The sequence below is a fragment of the Ciconia boyciana genome, chromosome 7 (assembly GCF_034638445.1).
Source record: "Ciconia boyciana chromosome 7, ASM3463844v1, whole genome shotgun sequence".
NCBI lineage: Eukaryota > Metazoa > Chordata > Aves > Ciconiiformes > Ciconiidae > Ciconia > Ciconia boyciana.
The window spans coordinates 56,236,978-56,253,610 of NC_132940.1; the positions used below are offsets into that span (position 1 = coordinate 56,236,978).

General features: G+C 42.5%; 1 protein-coding gene across 3 annotated transcripts in view; it reads left to right on the forward strand.

Annotated features, from left to right (window-relative positions):
* Positions 1–16,633, forward strand: part of DIS3L2 (DIS3 like 3'-5' exoribonuclease 2) — a 195,849-nt gene that overhangs the window by 105,624 nt on the left and 73,592 nt on the right. For all 3 annotated transcript variants that reach the window (XM_072868187.1, XM_072868189.1, XM_072868188.1), the window contains one exon: positions 10,309–10,421. In XM_072868187.1, coding sequence (XP_072724288.1) covers positions 10,309–10,421 — 113 coding nt within the window. The remainder of the gene's footprint in view (positions 1–10,308; positions 10,422–16,633) is intronic.

The following is a 16,633-nucleotide window of genomic DNA, read 5'->3' on the forward strand; positions in this document are numbered from 1 at the left end:
AATTTCCGAGTGCAGGGCTGAATGGAATCAGAGGGCTGGATTGTGTCACCTTTCATCTGCCGAACATCTCTCTTGAAATCAGTGAGACAACTTGACAACATAGGGCTCCCCTCAGCTTGAGTGGAAATAGGGAAGCTTGCTCCAAACTGATGGTGGTTGAAAGGGAAACAGACTGAGCCTAATCCCCAGAGAAGTGCATTAAACTGTGTGATAAAGTATTGGGGTGGAGATTAAGAAAGTTTGGATTTGGTTGGAGCATTGATTGCTGGAACATAATTTGTTAAAACATTTTTTGCATATATTTGAAAGCTACTTGTGAGAAGATTGGTTAAAAGCTTGGTTAAGCAAAAATGGGCAGGATTTGTCATTGGGAGTTCATATTTATTGCCCTGGATTTTTGTATCAAGTATAGATGTTTTATAAAGATTCCATCCTTATCCCAAAAGCTTTTTTTTTTGTCAGTACGCAAAGAAAGCTGTAGGGGAAAAAGACACAGGATTAAAACAAAATAAAAGGTAGATTGTCTATGAAGGACTAATCTGATGAAGACCATGGCTGCAGAACATGCAAACAGATGTGCAAATACCAGTAGATTTACTCATAAAAGTGAGTTTACTTTCCTGCAGGGAGGAGAGATGCTCTGGGTGAAGTTGCCTTCCGGATTGTTTCAGTTCATAAATTCAGGACCTGGGACAATTCCCCAAAGATTTAGAGGCGCGGGATTTTGTGTCCCGGTGGATCTCTCTATTATTTGTGGATACAGACTTAAAAACAATAGCGTCTGATTGTATATTGAAGAAAAAACCCAAATGCCTTTAAGGAGCTGGGTAATGAGGAGAGGATCCAGAAATTCCTGTACAAAGATATCTAAATGCACTTTGTCTAGGATTTCTGTTCATGAAAAAGGACCTCGGGGACCAGAAGGGTCTTTAGAGAAGAACCACAAATGATAGGTGATGACCAGACAGAGCTAGAGAAAACAGGATTTTTCAGTAAATTCAGCAGATAAGAATCAGAAGATATATGAGGAAGATAAACTTTAAAAGGGTACAAATAGCTAGGAATAAATTCCCACATGGTTAACTTCAGTCATATGTTCTGTTGCATGCAGGCAGCAAAGAAGTTACTGCTGTATATATTCTTTATTATCAACTTTCTTAAATGGCAGGATCCCTCAGAATCACTGGGCTATTGTTTTAACTTTTAATTTATTGCAATGCAGTGGTTTCACAACTCAGCTGAACAGGAAAAACATCTTCTTACAGTGCAATTCACTACAGTATTTCTTCATTGTTGACTATTATGCTAGTTACACAGAAGGAGTAAAACCAGGTGCAGATGGAAATATTTTGGAAATCTTTCAAAAAATAAACAAAAAAGTTGGATGGCTAAAAGTGAAATCTCAGTGGCTGCCTTCTGTTCTCAAGGAAGTTGAAATGTCAAGGCTGTTCACTGGAAGTACCTTGTATGTGTTTGGCCTAGCACTAAATCCCAAGGTCTCTTTGCCTGGGAATGCTCACTCAGCCTTGGATTACTGTACTCAGTAGAGATATCACAAAAGGGACTGGCCTAGCAGTAGAGAGAGGCTGGTCCCTCCCCACTCTAAACCTTCATTTCAGGAACAGGATGACATCCTACACCCAAAATGATTGTAATTCATCTTGAAAGCTGCTGGGTGCCACTTCACATCTCTTTAAATTCAAAGATTACTGACTTCCTGATAGAGTTAGCCTCTTGAATGGGTCTTGGAATAGTGATAAAAACAATTCATGACATGAATACCGTAAATTGTCCTTTTACCTTCATCATATTGGCTGGAAACCTCACTGTTAAGAGACTGCTAGGAGTCTCCCTTGGTACCTTCTCTACCAGCGAGGAGTGCTTTCTGAGCTGGGAATGTGAGTGCACAGCAGCACAGTCATTGCCTTGGTGTCCTGCTTGACATCTTGTCTTAGTGAAGAGTTGAACATCTGTATGCCAAGTGCTTGGGATAGACTCCAAGTAGCAAAGATTCATGTTTGGTCTAAGTCATAAGTAGTCATCTAGAGGTTCTCCCAGAGATGGCCATATAGCAACTACTGGCATTCAGTGGATAAATCTGATGTATTTGAGGTTTGTAACTCCTCTTCATTTTGCTCATTACACTTGAATCTTGCAAAGAAATCAATACAATTTATAAAACCTCTAAGTGGAACTTGCTATTTTGGCACCTCACAAAGTCTGCTAGACACTTGTGCAGGCACAGAGAAAATGAGCTTACCCATGACCCTCTGCAGCGTAAACAGGTACCAGCATAGGAATGGGGAGAAAATCTGCATGGGCAGAAGGTGGGACATAGGCATCACTGCATAAGGAACCATTGTGTCTGGTCTTAGTCTGCCAATGCTGGACACATTTGATATATCAAAGAAATGGCACATTCTCTTTGTTTTCCATCATTACACTGTCTATCCCCAACTGTCCTGTGCTCTGACCTGACTTTCACTATTAACATACTTGTGCCCTGCTGTCATCTGTATTTTCCTGCTTGTATCTTGCTCAGCAGTGTGAACAAATCTTTATGCTGTGTGCTTATTCTGTTGGATATCATTCCCTGTGTCCTTCAGTCTGCAATTAAATGTTTTATCTGGTACATGCTGTGTAAATTCTGTCCTGAGTATTTAGTGTTTTTCCCTCAGGAGAATTCCTTCCTTGTGTAAGTACCCAACTTAATGGTGCAGTGGTACTACTTGCACAGAAGAGCTCTTTTATTCTCCTCAGGAGATATTGAAGGTACGGTGTAGGCAGTAGGTGCATTCTGGATGGCAGCATCTCCTGTCACAAGGTGATGAAGAACTGACGTGGGTTTGCTGGTGACCCACAGGACAGGATACTCGTGTGTAATGTTTCTCTGCCTCGGTATCCTGGTATGTTCTGTGAGGTCTGGAGACCTGAATTCTGATTGATCACCAGCTTAGATGTTTCCAGCTCACGGGAGATGGAAGTTCAGAGAAAACCACCAGCACAAAGGTCTACCCTGTGTTCCCATGGGAGGATCGACCCTCCCGCTCTCCTGAGAGCCTGGGACTGCCTCGTGCTGACCAAGAGCCATCTCTGAGTGTAGTCTTCAGAGGTGGGCAGTGTGGGGGAGCACCTTCCTTGCAGGGGCTTTAAATGCTAACCTTAGCCAAAGTATTTGAAACAGTGCTTAACTGATTTGGCTTCTGCTGGTTTGTGTATAAAACTCAGGGCTCTGTAATGCACGATGCGTGAAGTGCCATGTTATGGAGGTGTCCTGGCTTTGTTTTGAGGTATAAAAGGTAGCTTTTAAATTCTATCAAATGGTTTTAGGACATTGCTGAATTTATTAGCTGATACAGACAAAAGCTGTATGCAGTTCACATGGAAGACCTGCTCCCAGCATTTAATTTAGTAATAGATAAAGTCTCCTCATAATTCTGAAACTATTTAAGCAATTGCTGATGGCTCATGGAAAACTCTAGAAAGTATTCTGCTTAGGAAGGGTTCCTTTCCTAATATGTTTTTCTGCTTTTCATCTTCACTTGTCCTTGATGGCACTTAATGAGCACATGTGTTTTGTTTTGTGCCTCACCTGCAGCCAATCCCAAATTGGTTTGTAAAATCATAGTTGTCTCCATAACATTGAGTTGATGCCAGAGACAAAATGGCCAAAGGTCAGGGGATTTGAGAGCTGAGTAAAACAGTGCTTTAAAAGTCACTACAAAGCAGGTAGGAGTTATTCTGGATTTTAGACTCATTAATGTCCCACACTGACCTTTTAACTTAAAGAACAAAAAAAGAAAATAACAAAAAACCTGTTATGCTTTATTTTTATTAAATGCTCCGACTATTTCCCGGTTCTCTTGGGATTGCTGAAAGCATCACTTTTCCTGCCTAGTTGTTTCTCAGATACTTCCAGAAATCCAGGAAACGCCAAGACGTCAGTATGGGAAGAGTTAACATGTAAAGATGTTTTTACTTTAATTTCTTTCCTTCCCCTGTGATCTCACCCTGTTTCTCACTTTGGAATAACTGGGGCTGATCTTGGTTCTGCTAACGTTGAGGATACAGTCCATCTTGCAGCTCACAAGTTTGTGCAGTTAAATGAGAAAAGTCACAGCTTTTATTGTCTTTACATCAGCCCAGCTCCTGAAGAAAAGGATGTAAAAAGTGATCTCTAAAGGCTAAAGAGTTAAAAGGTTGAAAGGAAGCAATGGTTTTAATTGTGATTTAAGAAGCAAAGGAAAAGCCCAGCCCCACCCAGGCCGTTTGCTGTTTGCAGTCTGATGCAGGCACTTGGAGCGGTCACATTGACGTGCTGCGTGTGCCACCGCTCCCTCTCCCTTCGACCCATGAGAAGAGTCGGGGGCTTGACCTTGGCTGCCTCTCCAGGTGCTACAAACCCAGAAAAAAGTGACTAAGCATAGTTCAAAGAAGAGTTCAAATATCTTAAAACCTTGGCCGGGCTGTTCCCAATGGTCTCAAAGTCTCTCTGTGGCTGGTGGGTGAAGGGGGCTGTTTCTGTGGGACGTTTCTCATGTGAACCAGTGGCAGAGGGGCCTGGATGGGGACATCTCCTAGAGGCAATGCCTGGTAGTACATAGTATTTTGTGGATCATTACCCTTTAGAGGTGCTTTCTGTTTGTTTGGGCAGACAGTTTTTCCTCTTTTGAAGTTGTTGCAACATTTACTAGTCATATTTATGCTTGGTTGGAAAAGTTGCTGCTCTGCGCCCTGGGGACTTGTCCTGCTGTCTTGAGATACAGGATTCTGACTCCTTTTGCCAGAGTCTTTTTGTGAGGTTATATCAAGGAAGAGACCTTTAGAGAAGAAAAAAAGCTATTACTTGCTTAAAAAAAGGTGTAATTAGTTGCATTTCGGTTGGCTAAGGACCATCATGTGATAATTTAAAAAATTTGGTTTCCTGGTAAACAAATTAATGGATTTACGCTCAGTTGCACTGCGCTTTCAAAAGCAAAATGGCCCTAGGGCACACAAGTAAAATTTAAGCACTTTCCTTGTTATTTTAAAATAGGTAAAATAAAACACACTGATTTTCTGAACAATAGCTTGGCTTCCTGCGGTGGAAAAGTAACCTCAGCTGAGAATTAAAGCCACCCACCTTTGTCTTCAGGCTCCAGAGCAGACAAATAACTCGCTCTTACTATTTTTTTTTTTACCCCTTTTATTTTTGTATTAAATACCACTTTTATTTTTGTATTAAACTCTTCTCCTTCTCTTCTCCATCTTTCTTTCATTTTTTTTTTACTTTCCCACTTGCTCTTTTCTCCCACTTATACTGTCATTCTCTTTTTGCTCTCTCTTTTTCTTCTCTCTGTCTCAAGAGGGACACTTCTGTAACACTTGAGCCATGGATGTACATAGACATGCCAAAGGGAAACAGAAATGCTTAGGCTTGGATCAGGTCCTTCATTTAAAGGCGTGTGTTTAAGATCTGTGATGGTCCCTAGCTTCTTCTAGCAGCTTCTCCAAGTCTCAGTGCCATTTTCTGCATCCGTGCAACTTGTATTTGTTTTGTGTCCACCCCTGTTGCTGTCTGCAGCCCCTCTGGCTGTCCCTTCTGTAACTGAGACCCCTGTAGAGGCTATCCTTGCCCATTCACCCACGATCACATGTGAGAACTTGAGCCTTGATGAAGACCCATGCTCTACTGTAGCACTGCTAATAGCAACAAAACGTCCATGTAGGTTAAAGGCCTCATTTGTCTCTCTTTATGCAAGTTTTTCATACTTTTGCAAGGCGTTAAATATTGCTTTGCAGATAAGAGCATGGTACCTCCGGGGCAGAGGAATGGGAAAGAGCTGTAATTATTTGCTGCAAGAGTTTGGTCTAGCCAGGGAACAGCCAACTACCTTTAGTTGCTGGCAGCAAGTAGGTAGCTGGCTGTTTTCTGGCTAGAGCAAACACTTTGCAATCTGCTTTGAACTCTTCTGTGTCTCCCTAACTGAGGGGTGAAGACAATGTAAGAAATAGTGATTAATACAAAAACTTGGTATTAAATTTTAAGTTGACTTAACGCTCTGCTAGTGTTTGTCTTCTCTCCTGAGAAAGGTGATGCTTCAGGGTGAGATGAAAATAAAGGGGAATATGTTTGCATGCTAGAGAATTACCTTCTGCTGTTTTATCCTTGAAGAGTTGCATTTTTAAGTTGCATGGTCCTAAAATTAGCATATGCTAAGGTATGAAGTGAAGTTGCTTGGTCTTTCTGTCTGCCTTTGTGCTAGGAGTGAGTAGAGTTGCTGAAGACAGAGACGAGGGATTTGCTGCCAGTGTGTTCCCTTGCATACTGTTCAAATACATTCAACTCAGCTTTCTAATTCCTGGGGCAAATACTTGATATGACTTGCTGGCTTGGCAGTTTTTATGGAGCATTTACAGACTGAAAGGACCTTTTCCTTCTCTTCCAGCTCTTTCTTGCTAATCCTTTTTTGTTTATAATTTTCCTCAATAAAGAAGGAAAAAAAGTTCTTTGAACTGTTTTGTCGTACAGAATGAGATCATCAGTGAAAAAATTAAAAAAAAGGAACAGCTTGTTCTTTGTTCTTCTGTGAGGTGCTACCAATTCTCCTTTGATTTTAGCATCGTATCAGTGTTACACACACAAGGTTTTGGAGTGGGTTCAAACACACCAGATTCCCAAATCAAGGAGCCAAACCTTCTCCAGAGCTACTGTGTGCCTAATGCAGCATCGTGCTGGGGGAGACCTGCCACTCGTAGCTCTATCACTTGGTAAGCTTTGAGAGAGGAGATCCGGGCTTCTAGAAACTTGGAGCAATACAGGTCCATTGTATTTTGCCATTCTAGCAGCCTATGTGATGGTAAACAAAAAGGGAAATTGTCTTCTCTGTGTGCCGTGCCTCAAGGGCATCAGAACTGTGGTGTTTGCAGTGAGATGGCAACAAATCCTGTTCCCCTTGCACAGAGCGTTGGCCCAAGAGGAGCTTTGGTGGCTGAGTGCCCAGCCCTTTCCCTATTTCTACTTGCAGACCTCAGGAGGAGAGCTCCTCTTTGCAAAGGGCCTCATTATTGGGTTTCGCAATGCCGTAGTGTAATTTCAAATAATACTCCTGTCTCCCATCCATCTCTGTTGCTGCATCTCTGTATTTGCAGAGAGGGGCTAATAGGGTACAGCTGGTCAATAAAGCATGGGTTGCTTGATTCTAAACTGCATTCCCTGTTGTTAAACGTCTCCCACGTAGCAGCTTTGTAGTGGTGGAGTTCGAATGGGATGGCAATTTTGCACCCACTTTCAGCTGAAATGATTTTAAATGAAAAATCCCAGAGATCTTGAGTGAAAGAAGCCATCCAAGTGCCTTCAGCATTTTTCATTGCAATGGATGCTTCCTTCAGCTCTTGCTTTAATATCAGCATATAAAGTGTCTCACTTAATCTCCTGTACATTCTTATGTAAATTCCTTTAAAAAAAAAATCCTTAAACTGGTAGTGTATACCTAGCTTTAGGGGTTGTTGAGCAGCTTTAGCTTCACTGTAGGAGAATTTTAAATTTGGGGTGAAACAAGTCTGTGGTTTGCAAATTACTTGTTTCTGTAAGAAATTTAGGGTGTAAAGTCTATCATGATGGAGAGCTACATGCCAAGACTTGAAGCCTCTGTTTGCTGGAAAAGTAGATTTCTTCATTAAAGTGAAGGTGGAGTAGACCATGTGTAGCAGCGTATGGTGTGTGGTCCACATGGTGTCCACCCTTTCCCCCTTTTCTCTGCTCTCTGACAAGACTTTTTCAATAAACGAGTGCTGGTCTAACTCTCGTCATTCAGGCCACATTTTCTTTTTTCCTTGAGAAATAACACAAGACTTACAATGTGAAATGTTCCTTTTGTGATGTTGTCATAAAAATTAATGAGACTAGAAGAACTGTTTGTGGACCTGGAAGAGAATCCTAGTGAATAGTATTTCTCTATCCACAAAGCTCTTTCATTTTAATTAGCAAATAAACCAGGAGAGAGCAGTAGGCAGGTATTTCTGTGCAGGCTTAGGCTGGTATTTTGTCTAACACATTGAAAAGCAGTGATTTGAGAGGAATCTGATTGGTTGATCTCTGTGCTGTATCTTCAACTTCTCTTGGTCTGAATTTTTTGGGGGTGAGGGAGATAGGGTGATTCATACTTGAGCAAGACAAACCCAAGAGCTGCCAGTTTGCATTATGTCAATGTATGTAAGAAAATATTTAGATAGAATTTCCATTAAAAGTTCAAAAGCAGGGGGCTCACGCTGACCCCAGCTTTTAGAAGCTCTGGTGGGAAACCTGAATGAAATTTAACTCTGCTCAATGTGTTTTTGTTGGCTAACTCCATGTTTTATTATCTCATGCAATGAGATCTTTCTTGGTTTGTCGATTTTCTACCAAGGACAAAAAGTTCATGTATGTAACAGTGCACATATTGAATTAAAGTACAATTAAAGGCATGATGTAATGATCCCCTCTCCTTTTCCTTTCGTCAATATTTGCCTGCAGGGTCAATACGTTACAATATTGACTTCAAAGTATTCTGTATTTTTTTACCTTCTGAGTGTGTTGGCTTCGAGTGCGTGTAATATTAAACCTGTTGGTTGAACTGTTGGTCTAAGACTTACTGTCTAAGTAGTTTCAGGCTTGGATGCCTAATCCATGTAGAGCAGCTTTCAAGGCATGTGATAATATCACAACACAGCTGTAGGCAGCTTTCTGAGGTGAACCATTTAATCTGCAGTCTTTTCTCCCAGCTTCCTAGCGAGTGGTGGAATTTGTGCCTTGGTGTGTGATGGGATTATTGCCCTCTCCCCCTGCTGCCATCGTATTTACTCTCTGCAGGACCTTCCAGTGACTGTAGGTTATGTGGACAAATCTAAACCCCAGCGCTCCTGTCTTCCATGTGCGTTTCTGCTGCTTTTACATCTGTGCTCTGTCAAGTGTACAAAAGCAGCACAAAAAGCAAGATAATACTTTATGTACTCAAAGTGCTGTGCAAACATGGCTTAATAAAGTTAAGTTAAAATTGTTACGAATTCAAACAGTCACACAGGGTGGGTTGGTGCTCGCTTATCTGAACTGCCAGCTGGGGGCACAGTGGGCTGGCTGGCTCTCCTAATACGAGCTTGAACCTTCTCACACTTTCCCTTCGCCCATATACATTTCCACTCTGCTGAAATCTAGTATCGGTATCCATCAGAAGGGCACATGGGCAGATGTACTGTGTAATGACAGCAGCTATTAACAATTTATCCTTCAAAAACTTGACACTCTAGAGAAAAGCTTTGATAATATTCTTTGCAAGGCATATAAACAAACAGGATTGTCACCAGCATGGTATCTTATTGCGTTGTCTTTTCAAAAAAATTAGGGAAAGAAAAATAATTTTGGATACCAAGAAGTTAGTGAATTCCTCTAAAGAACCAAATGTTATAATTAGGAACCCGCTGCAGTTAGAACTATTCTACAAATAAGCACCTCAAATCTAGCTTAGTCCTTCCAGAGAAAACAAAGGTCAATAGGCTTCTTTGAGGACTAGCAAACCAGAATTTCTTGGACCAAGGTACTAATTACTTCCAAAGCTGAGGATGATCTCTACTTCCAATCCAAATTATTGCCAAAGCCTCATGATAAACCTCTGTAGTACTCCTCTCTAGCCTAACTTTTGAATTAAGATACTTCTAGACTGGATTCTAAGGATAAAAAGCCTAATCTGAAGGGAAGGCAGGATAACAGTGGGAATATTCTGCTTGTGGAAAGCTGTGCTTCTGCAGAGCCTGATACGAAGTCATTGAAGACTTCCCAGGTCCCCAGCAGCAATTTGGGCTCAACCAGGGTGAAGTGGAAAGAAGTACAGCTCTGAGAACCCAAAAGCGTATGTGACCTGCTGCTCCATACCTGCGAAATGGTGTCCTGCATTCCCTGTGTGCTTGTAAGGTGGGGTCCCATATTTCTTGCTTACTGTCATCTGACAGCAAAGGGGTGAGGACCGGGCTCACTATTACAGGCTCCTAGTCGGGAAGACTTATCCACATGGTTTTTAAGGGTTTTCACATATCCACTGCTGTGCTTGAGGATTCACTCGTACGTGTATTCACTCATATGTTGTAGCCACAGTGGCTGTGAATTTGGTAGTGTCCTGAGAGACCACAGTTTTCATCTCAGATGGAGGAGGTAGACCAAAGTATTGTTTTTGTGAGGTCTAGGCATAAGGCAAAAAGGTTACGGTAGCACTGGGAGAGGGGGGCGAGCGGTTAGAATTAAATATGTCAGCAGTTCATTTCTACCTGCAGCCTACTGACTTCCTTGTGCAATTTCAGGGAACTTCGAAGTGGGTGTTCACATCGCGGATGTAAGCTACTTTGTACTGGAAGACACAGCGCTGGATAAAGTAGCGAGCGAAAGAGCAACTAGTGTCTATCTAGTGCAAAAGGTAAGGACAACTTTTCCTTTTTTCATCTGACAACTGTCTCTTCCATTTACCATAAATTCATTTTAAAGGTTCATTTTCAGATGCCCACAATCAAAATCTGGCTGTTATTGCAGCAAACCTACAAAAATGAGTAAATTGATGCAAACGCAAGAGCTAGCATAGCTGCTGACTGCCTCGGAGCTTACGGAGAGAGCATGGGGTGAAGGAGCAGTTTGTGACTCTTTGTCTGTGGGCAGAGACCTGGGCACGCCTGGGCTTGCCAGCTCAGGAGCAGCTCCGTGTGAACAGGACTCTGCTGATCTGGAGCTAGTTCAGGGCCCAGAGCTGCATAGCTACATTTGTACCGTGCTGAGCCTGAGATAAGCCTGAGAGACCCAAGCTGGCTCATCTGCTTTGCTGTTGCATGCTTGAAATTTGTAGATGTGGTGCTGGTGGTGGAGAGTTTTATTTTTGTCTTCAGTGCAGCAGTAGTAGCTAATCCCTCCCAGAAGTGGATGCATAGCAGAGCACGGTGTAAAACACCCTGTGCAATTTCACATTTTGAGGTACAACAGTATTTAACCACTTTTCTTTTATCTGGGTGCCCTAAATACTGGAAAACTATGTTATTTCATCATGCAGTGAAAAGATATTTGAAATTGTACAGATTTTAGTGTAACAGAATCAAATGTTAAAGTCAAGTTTAAAGTTGACTTCTAAACTTTACAAATGAGCAGGTTCAAGTTTAACATTATTGGAAAGGAAACATCCAGGGTTTGTCTGTGCCTGTCTCATTTTCAGTTGAATGTGCAGAAACATTTCCTAGCCCATCAGATACCGCCAGCACTGTGCATGCAGGGAAGCTGGGAAGCTTGGCTGTTAGCGTCCTGTGTCGGCCTGTAGCATCAGCTGCATGAAGAGGAGTGTTGAGGCAGTCTCATAGGAGCAGATTAATCTGCCTCTCCCCACGCTCCCATTCAGTCAGGCTGAAATCCTTGTCTCCGCAGCCTTTTCTGGGATGACAGGGCATCTTTCGTGTAATAAATAAACATATCCTACTTGCTACTTAGGATTAGGAGTGATTCTTCCCCTCCCTGCCTGGATGTTCCCAGGGTTGCTAACCGGGGAGGGTCTTGTAGTGATGCTTGTTCCAATAGGTTACTGTGTCCTCTCCACACTTTCCAGATGATAAAATTATTTATTTTACACTACTGAAATCAAATTAGTGGTTTGAGATCAAGCTGTTAACCTTTCATAGATGTTCCATAACTTTCCTTGGGTAGAAATAGCAAGGCACAGCTTCAGAGGGGTCTCTGAGTCTGGTGGATTTTATGTCTCTGTGGGTATGGGTTGTGTGGAATAGCCATGATAGCAATGCAGAAGTGCCCAAGCTGGGTCGGTGGTAGTGAGGCCAACAGCACACAGATGCTGCAGTGCAGGACCAAGTTACCAGTGACGTGCTGTTCTCCAGGAGTGGGAAGCAATGCGTATCTCATGGAAACAGCAGTTTTGGCACCAGAGTCTTCCCAATCCTACAGTCTCTCCAGTGATGAGCCCTTGGCTTCTGTGGTGCTCTGCTTCCACCTCTGATGGATGACTCAACGGCCGTAGCTCACTATGGGAGATGTGGGCTGGCCCAGGGGGGATGTCACTGCCGGGCAGCAAAGCTGTAGTCTGGGAAGATGTTGTGGCAGTATTTCCAAGTCAAAATACTGTGATTTGAAGGCATGTGATTTTTTTTTTTTAAGGGAGAAGGAAGATTTTTATATAGAAAAGAGACATTTTTCATGAAAATCTAGTTGAATTCAAAAGCTAATTGAATTTTCTTTCAAAGTGCTTTTTCCCCCCAGCACTACCAGTCAGTCACGTGTGATGTCAACACAAGTTATCTTTTGCCCATAATCTTCAATTGCTCTTCAACTACCTTTGCCCCGATGTCAGGATTACTGTTTTACCCACACTTCTGCCCTGCAAAAATATATTTTAAGAGCACAAACTAGGTTAGATGATGAAATAGTCAATATTTTAATTGCAAGAGATGAAAAGGAGAGAGGGGATGGGCAAAGGAAAGCAGCCAGGCTGTCTGAAACAAGATGGTAGCATGACTCTTGTAGAAAATATGCTTTCCTTTGATGGAACTGATTCCCAAGACAGCTGTGATTCTGCTAGAGGTTAGCACCATGCTAATCCTCCCAAAGAAGTTAAATAAAGCCACATATTTAATTTTCCTGAACCTACGCAGAAAGGGAGTTATTGTGTAATTGCTAGTGGTCTATTTAATAAAAGTAAAAAGTTTTTGAAATAAGAGTGTATCAGGTTTTAAGAAGCAAGAAAACCTAAACAGTTTCCTCTTTTTTGGCACATCTTATAGTGTTATTTTAGGTGTGAAGCAGCTCGAGTGAGAGGTCAGCCATAAATCCTTATAATATTTTATTGGTCCTATTTTATACTGAAGATCAAAGATCGGAACTGTAAGCCTATCTTCATGTTGAGTCCAAGGACTTCGAGACATTCACTTTTGACACCAGCAGGTTGTCAGGGTGTTGATATTTTGATAATCTCAGGCTGAGTAACAAAGAGTTGCTCGAAATCTGAATTCATGGAAGTGTTGATACAACTCTTGAGCAGAAATCTTGGCTCATAAACAAATTGCCTATTTCCTTTGAGTGTCTTTAAGTGTGTAAGCAAAAGGCTTGCTGAGCCCACCCTATTGTTGGACCTCGGCGTCCTCCTCCCAGCTCTGGGGAGAGCAGCTGATGGAAACTCTCAGTTAATACAATCCCTCCCCATCGGACCGGCGGTGGGAGAAGGGGTGACCCCGGGAGTCAGTGGTGGTCGGAACCAACCCGAACCAAGCCTGAGCGAGCAGCCAAAGCAGGGTGCCAGCAGAATGGGGTTGTTTGAAGGGAGCAAAACTGCCCACGTGACTTTGTGAAAATAAGGGGTTATTCTTAACCAGAGTTTGTTCCCTTTTCCCTTTGGTTGACTGATCGATTTTCCCCTTCCGTTCCTTGAAAAGCTGCTACAGCGAGTCCATTGATGAGAGCTGCCCTGGCTAACCCGCCCTGAACCTGGCCGGTGAGTCAGTCCTGGCTGCAGCAGATGTTTCTGATTTTAAAGGGAACGGGGAGTTTTATCATCCCAGTATGCATGTGCTCCCTCCCACTGCCCGGCTCCCTAGGAATGAGTCTGAGGCTGGAAACTTGCATTTGGTTTCTGGAAGCACTTTATTAGCCGAAGAGGCAAAACAAAACAAAACAACAGGCTCTCACAAGCAGGAGGTTAGATCTTCCCATGTCCAAAGTGATTCCACCATGCAGAGGAGCCAGCTGCTAAGCAGTGTGGCCAGCCATGGTTACAGGTCCATGTGTTTTATAACCCCAGGACAATGATGTGTAGGAAACCCCCCAGCCCTGACGGTGCCTTCTCTTACTCTGGTTTTCCCTTGCTGCCCACAGCTTCAGCATGCCAGGACACATGGCTGCCTGCGGGGAGAGCCGATAGCATGGAGGGAGGGCTGTCAGGCAGTGCTGGAGCACTAAATCTCAAGCCGTGTACGGTAGCACTGGAGATTTTGCATTTAGGACTTGGAAATAGGGAGAGAGAAATCCTCTGTCTGTAATTTGATTTGAAATGCAGACCCACAGCTGTGAGCATTGTGGATATCAGCCTTTCACTCAAAGAAGTGCCCTTTCCAGTATCTCTTGGGCCCTGCTAGGCTTGTGGAGAGAGATGATGTCTTTTATTAGTCTGACTGATAGAGGGGGATGAAAACCAGACAAGCTCTCACCACCCAAGCCTTTCTTCAGCCCTGGTTTCTACGATACATTCATTAGAAGGGATTTCCTGGGGGCCATAGGTCCTTTTTTTCATTGTGAAAGTTTTTTCCCCTAGCCCTGCTGGGTCTCTCCAACTGCATTTCTAGATTCAACTACATTTATACACCCCCCTGTTCCAGCTTTATGATCCCTGTATAAGCCCAGGTGACTTTATTTCCAGCTGCAGTAAAATCAAGCTGAATGATGTGATCCCCAACGTAGGCACATCCTTAGCAATTTGCTAAGGAAACCGCTTCACGCTGGAGGTGATATCTCTCGGCAGCGTTTCAGCTAGCTGGATTTCTGCATGCCGTGACACTCCGCAGGGCGGCTTGGCAGACAGTCATGGGAAGGGCAAAGAATTTAAAAGATGCTGGGCAATGTCTGGATTATTTGAGGCGGTGCTATGCAACCCTGATATTTTGCAAATCTGGGCATTAAAGACGTACTTAGGGAAATCTCCTCTTATCCTGCGTCTCCTTCAGAAATAGATGGAGATAATCCTATTGCAGAAGTTCCTTCTGGGCAGCCCCTGGGATAACTCCTGAAACATCTTGCTCTCCAAGTGTGACACAATTGTGATGTCTTTGTATGTTAAATGCTGGGCTTGCACCTACTAAGAATCCTTTCAGCCTGTGACCGTATCATGTTAAGGAAAAAGGAAATGTGGATTTATAACTTAAACTTCTGTGCTTTGTGACAGTTGGTTTATTCTCCCTGTAGAGTGTGAAGAGGAATCGTGATGTTAAAGCAGAGGGAGGCAGTTAGCCAAGACTTTCGTGATGTTGAAAACAGGTTTCTTCTTTTAATTCAGTAAAGTAGATAAAATTGAAATACCTTCAATGCAAGGTCACATTGTCTAATGTTATGTATGTATTTGCTGAGCCCAGGAAAAGGTTGACTGAATTCTTGCTCTCCTGTGAGGCTTCCTCCATGGCTTGGATTAAGTTACTTTGCCTAAAGTTTCTCTCCTGTAAAACAAGGGTAAAGCGGGTTGATGCTTCCCTATTTAACAGTAGGTTTGTTACAGCTAATTGCTTGGTGAGTGTTTAGTGCTGTAATTATGATCTGAGTTAAAGCTTTGCTTGTGTTTCACATCATTGAAAGCCCTTCCATAGAATTATAGCCTCTTGAATCGGGTATTAATCCTGCTCAAGTACACTTAAAACAAGCATCCTGTTGTTTCGTTTGGGCTATTCTTCATGGATGGGCTTTCATGTTTCATGTAGGCATTTTTCTAGCAGACTGTTATTGCTTCAGGAGATGTGCAGGGAAAGAGGATGTGCTAAGGCACAAAAATATTTAATAAGTACAGACCATTATCAGATAATCACAGAGGGAAGGAGAGAGAGGAAGGCTAGTAACTGCAGCTTTTAATTTGGGTGAAAAAGGACATGGGAGCTTTTATTAAATTACTAGCACTTTGTTCACTGTGACCTGAACTTCAGGGTCTCATGGTGGTCATGGGCGATTTTATGCAGGCAGGGATTTCCGATAGTCTATAAAGCTATTTTCTCTCCTTTCTGCTATGGGTTGGCACTGCTCATGCTAAATTTATAACCTTGTGGTGTAGGTCCTTCCAGGCAGCATGGCAGAGCTCACGTACTGGATCTGTGAGTTATGAATGTACCAGTATTGTTAATGTACTGTTCACAACTGGAATAACAGAGTTGACGGCCTTTGTGTTGCGGGAAACAGCTTATCATAATCTGTGCCCTTGTGACCTTCCAGCTGAACCAGTCCTGCTGATTCATGGTGCAAGTGACTCCTTGACAGTCACAGACCATACAGTTAACCTTTTGGCATTAATATGCACTGCAATTAGAATGGATTTATAGCCATCGTCTGGTGCCAAACCACAAATGTGATTAAATATTTTAAGAGTCTTTCCTTCAAAGCAAAAGGTAAATATGAAGTGTGTGCACTTGAGGAGAAAATGGACATCTAAGACTGTTTTTTTTTTTCTTACTGTTTTGAAGAACAGCTGTTGCCCTGGCATCCAGGTAGAAAAAGTTATCTCTGAAATCACCAAATTGGTGTCACAGTCTGGAAGAGCTGCGGTTTGCATGCCAGTCAGCTTGCTACTGGTCCTATATTTACAGGGTGGCACACAGAGCAATCAAAACGGAAACTAAATTAAATATATAAAATATCTTATGGCAACCAAGTAGAGCATTTCTCTCTGTGTTTTTCTGGAATGCACCAGCCCACATTGCCACTCAAAATAAACAAGAGGAATAACGTGGTTGTCCTTTGAGGGCAGTTACTGCTTCTTCACAAACGTAAATAATGAGAATGGAAATAAGAATGTGAAACTGTAATAATTAGGTTTGCTTCATTAAACATCTGCTAAATATTATCTTTACTGCAGACTTCACCTGGGAAATAACTCAGGGATGGTAGAAACACTTGGAG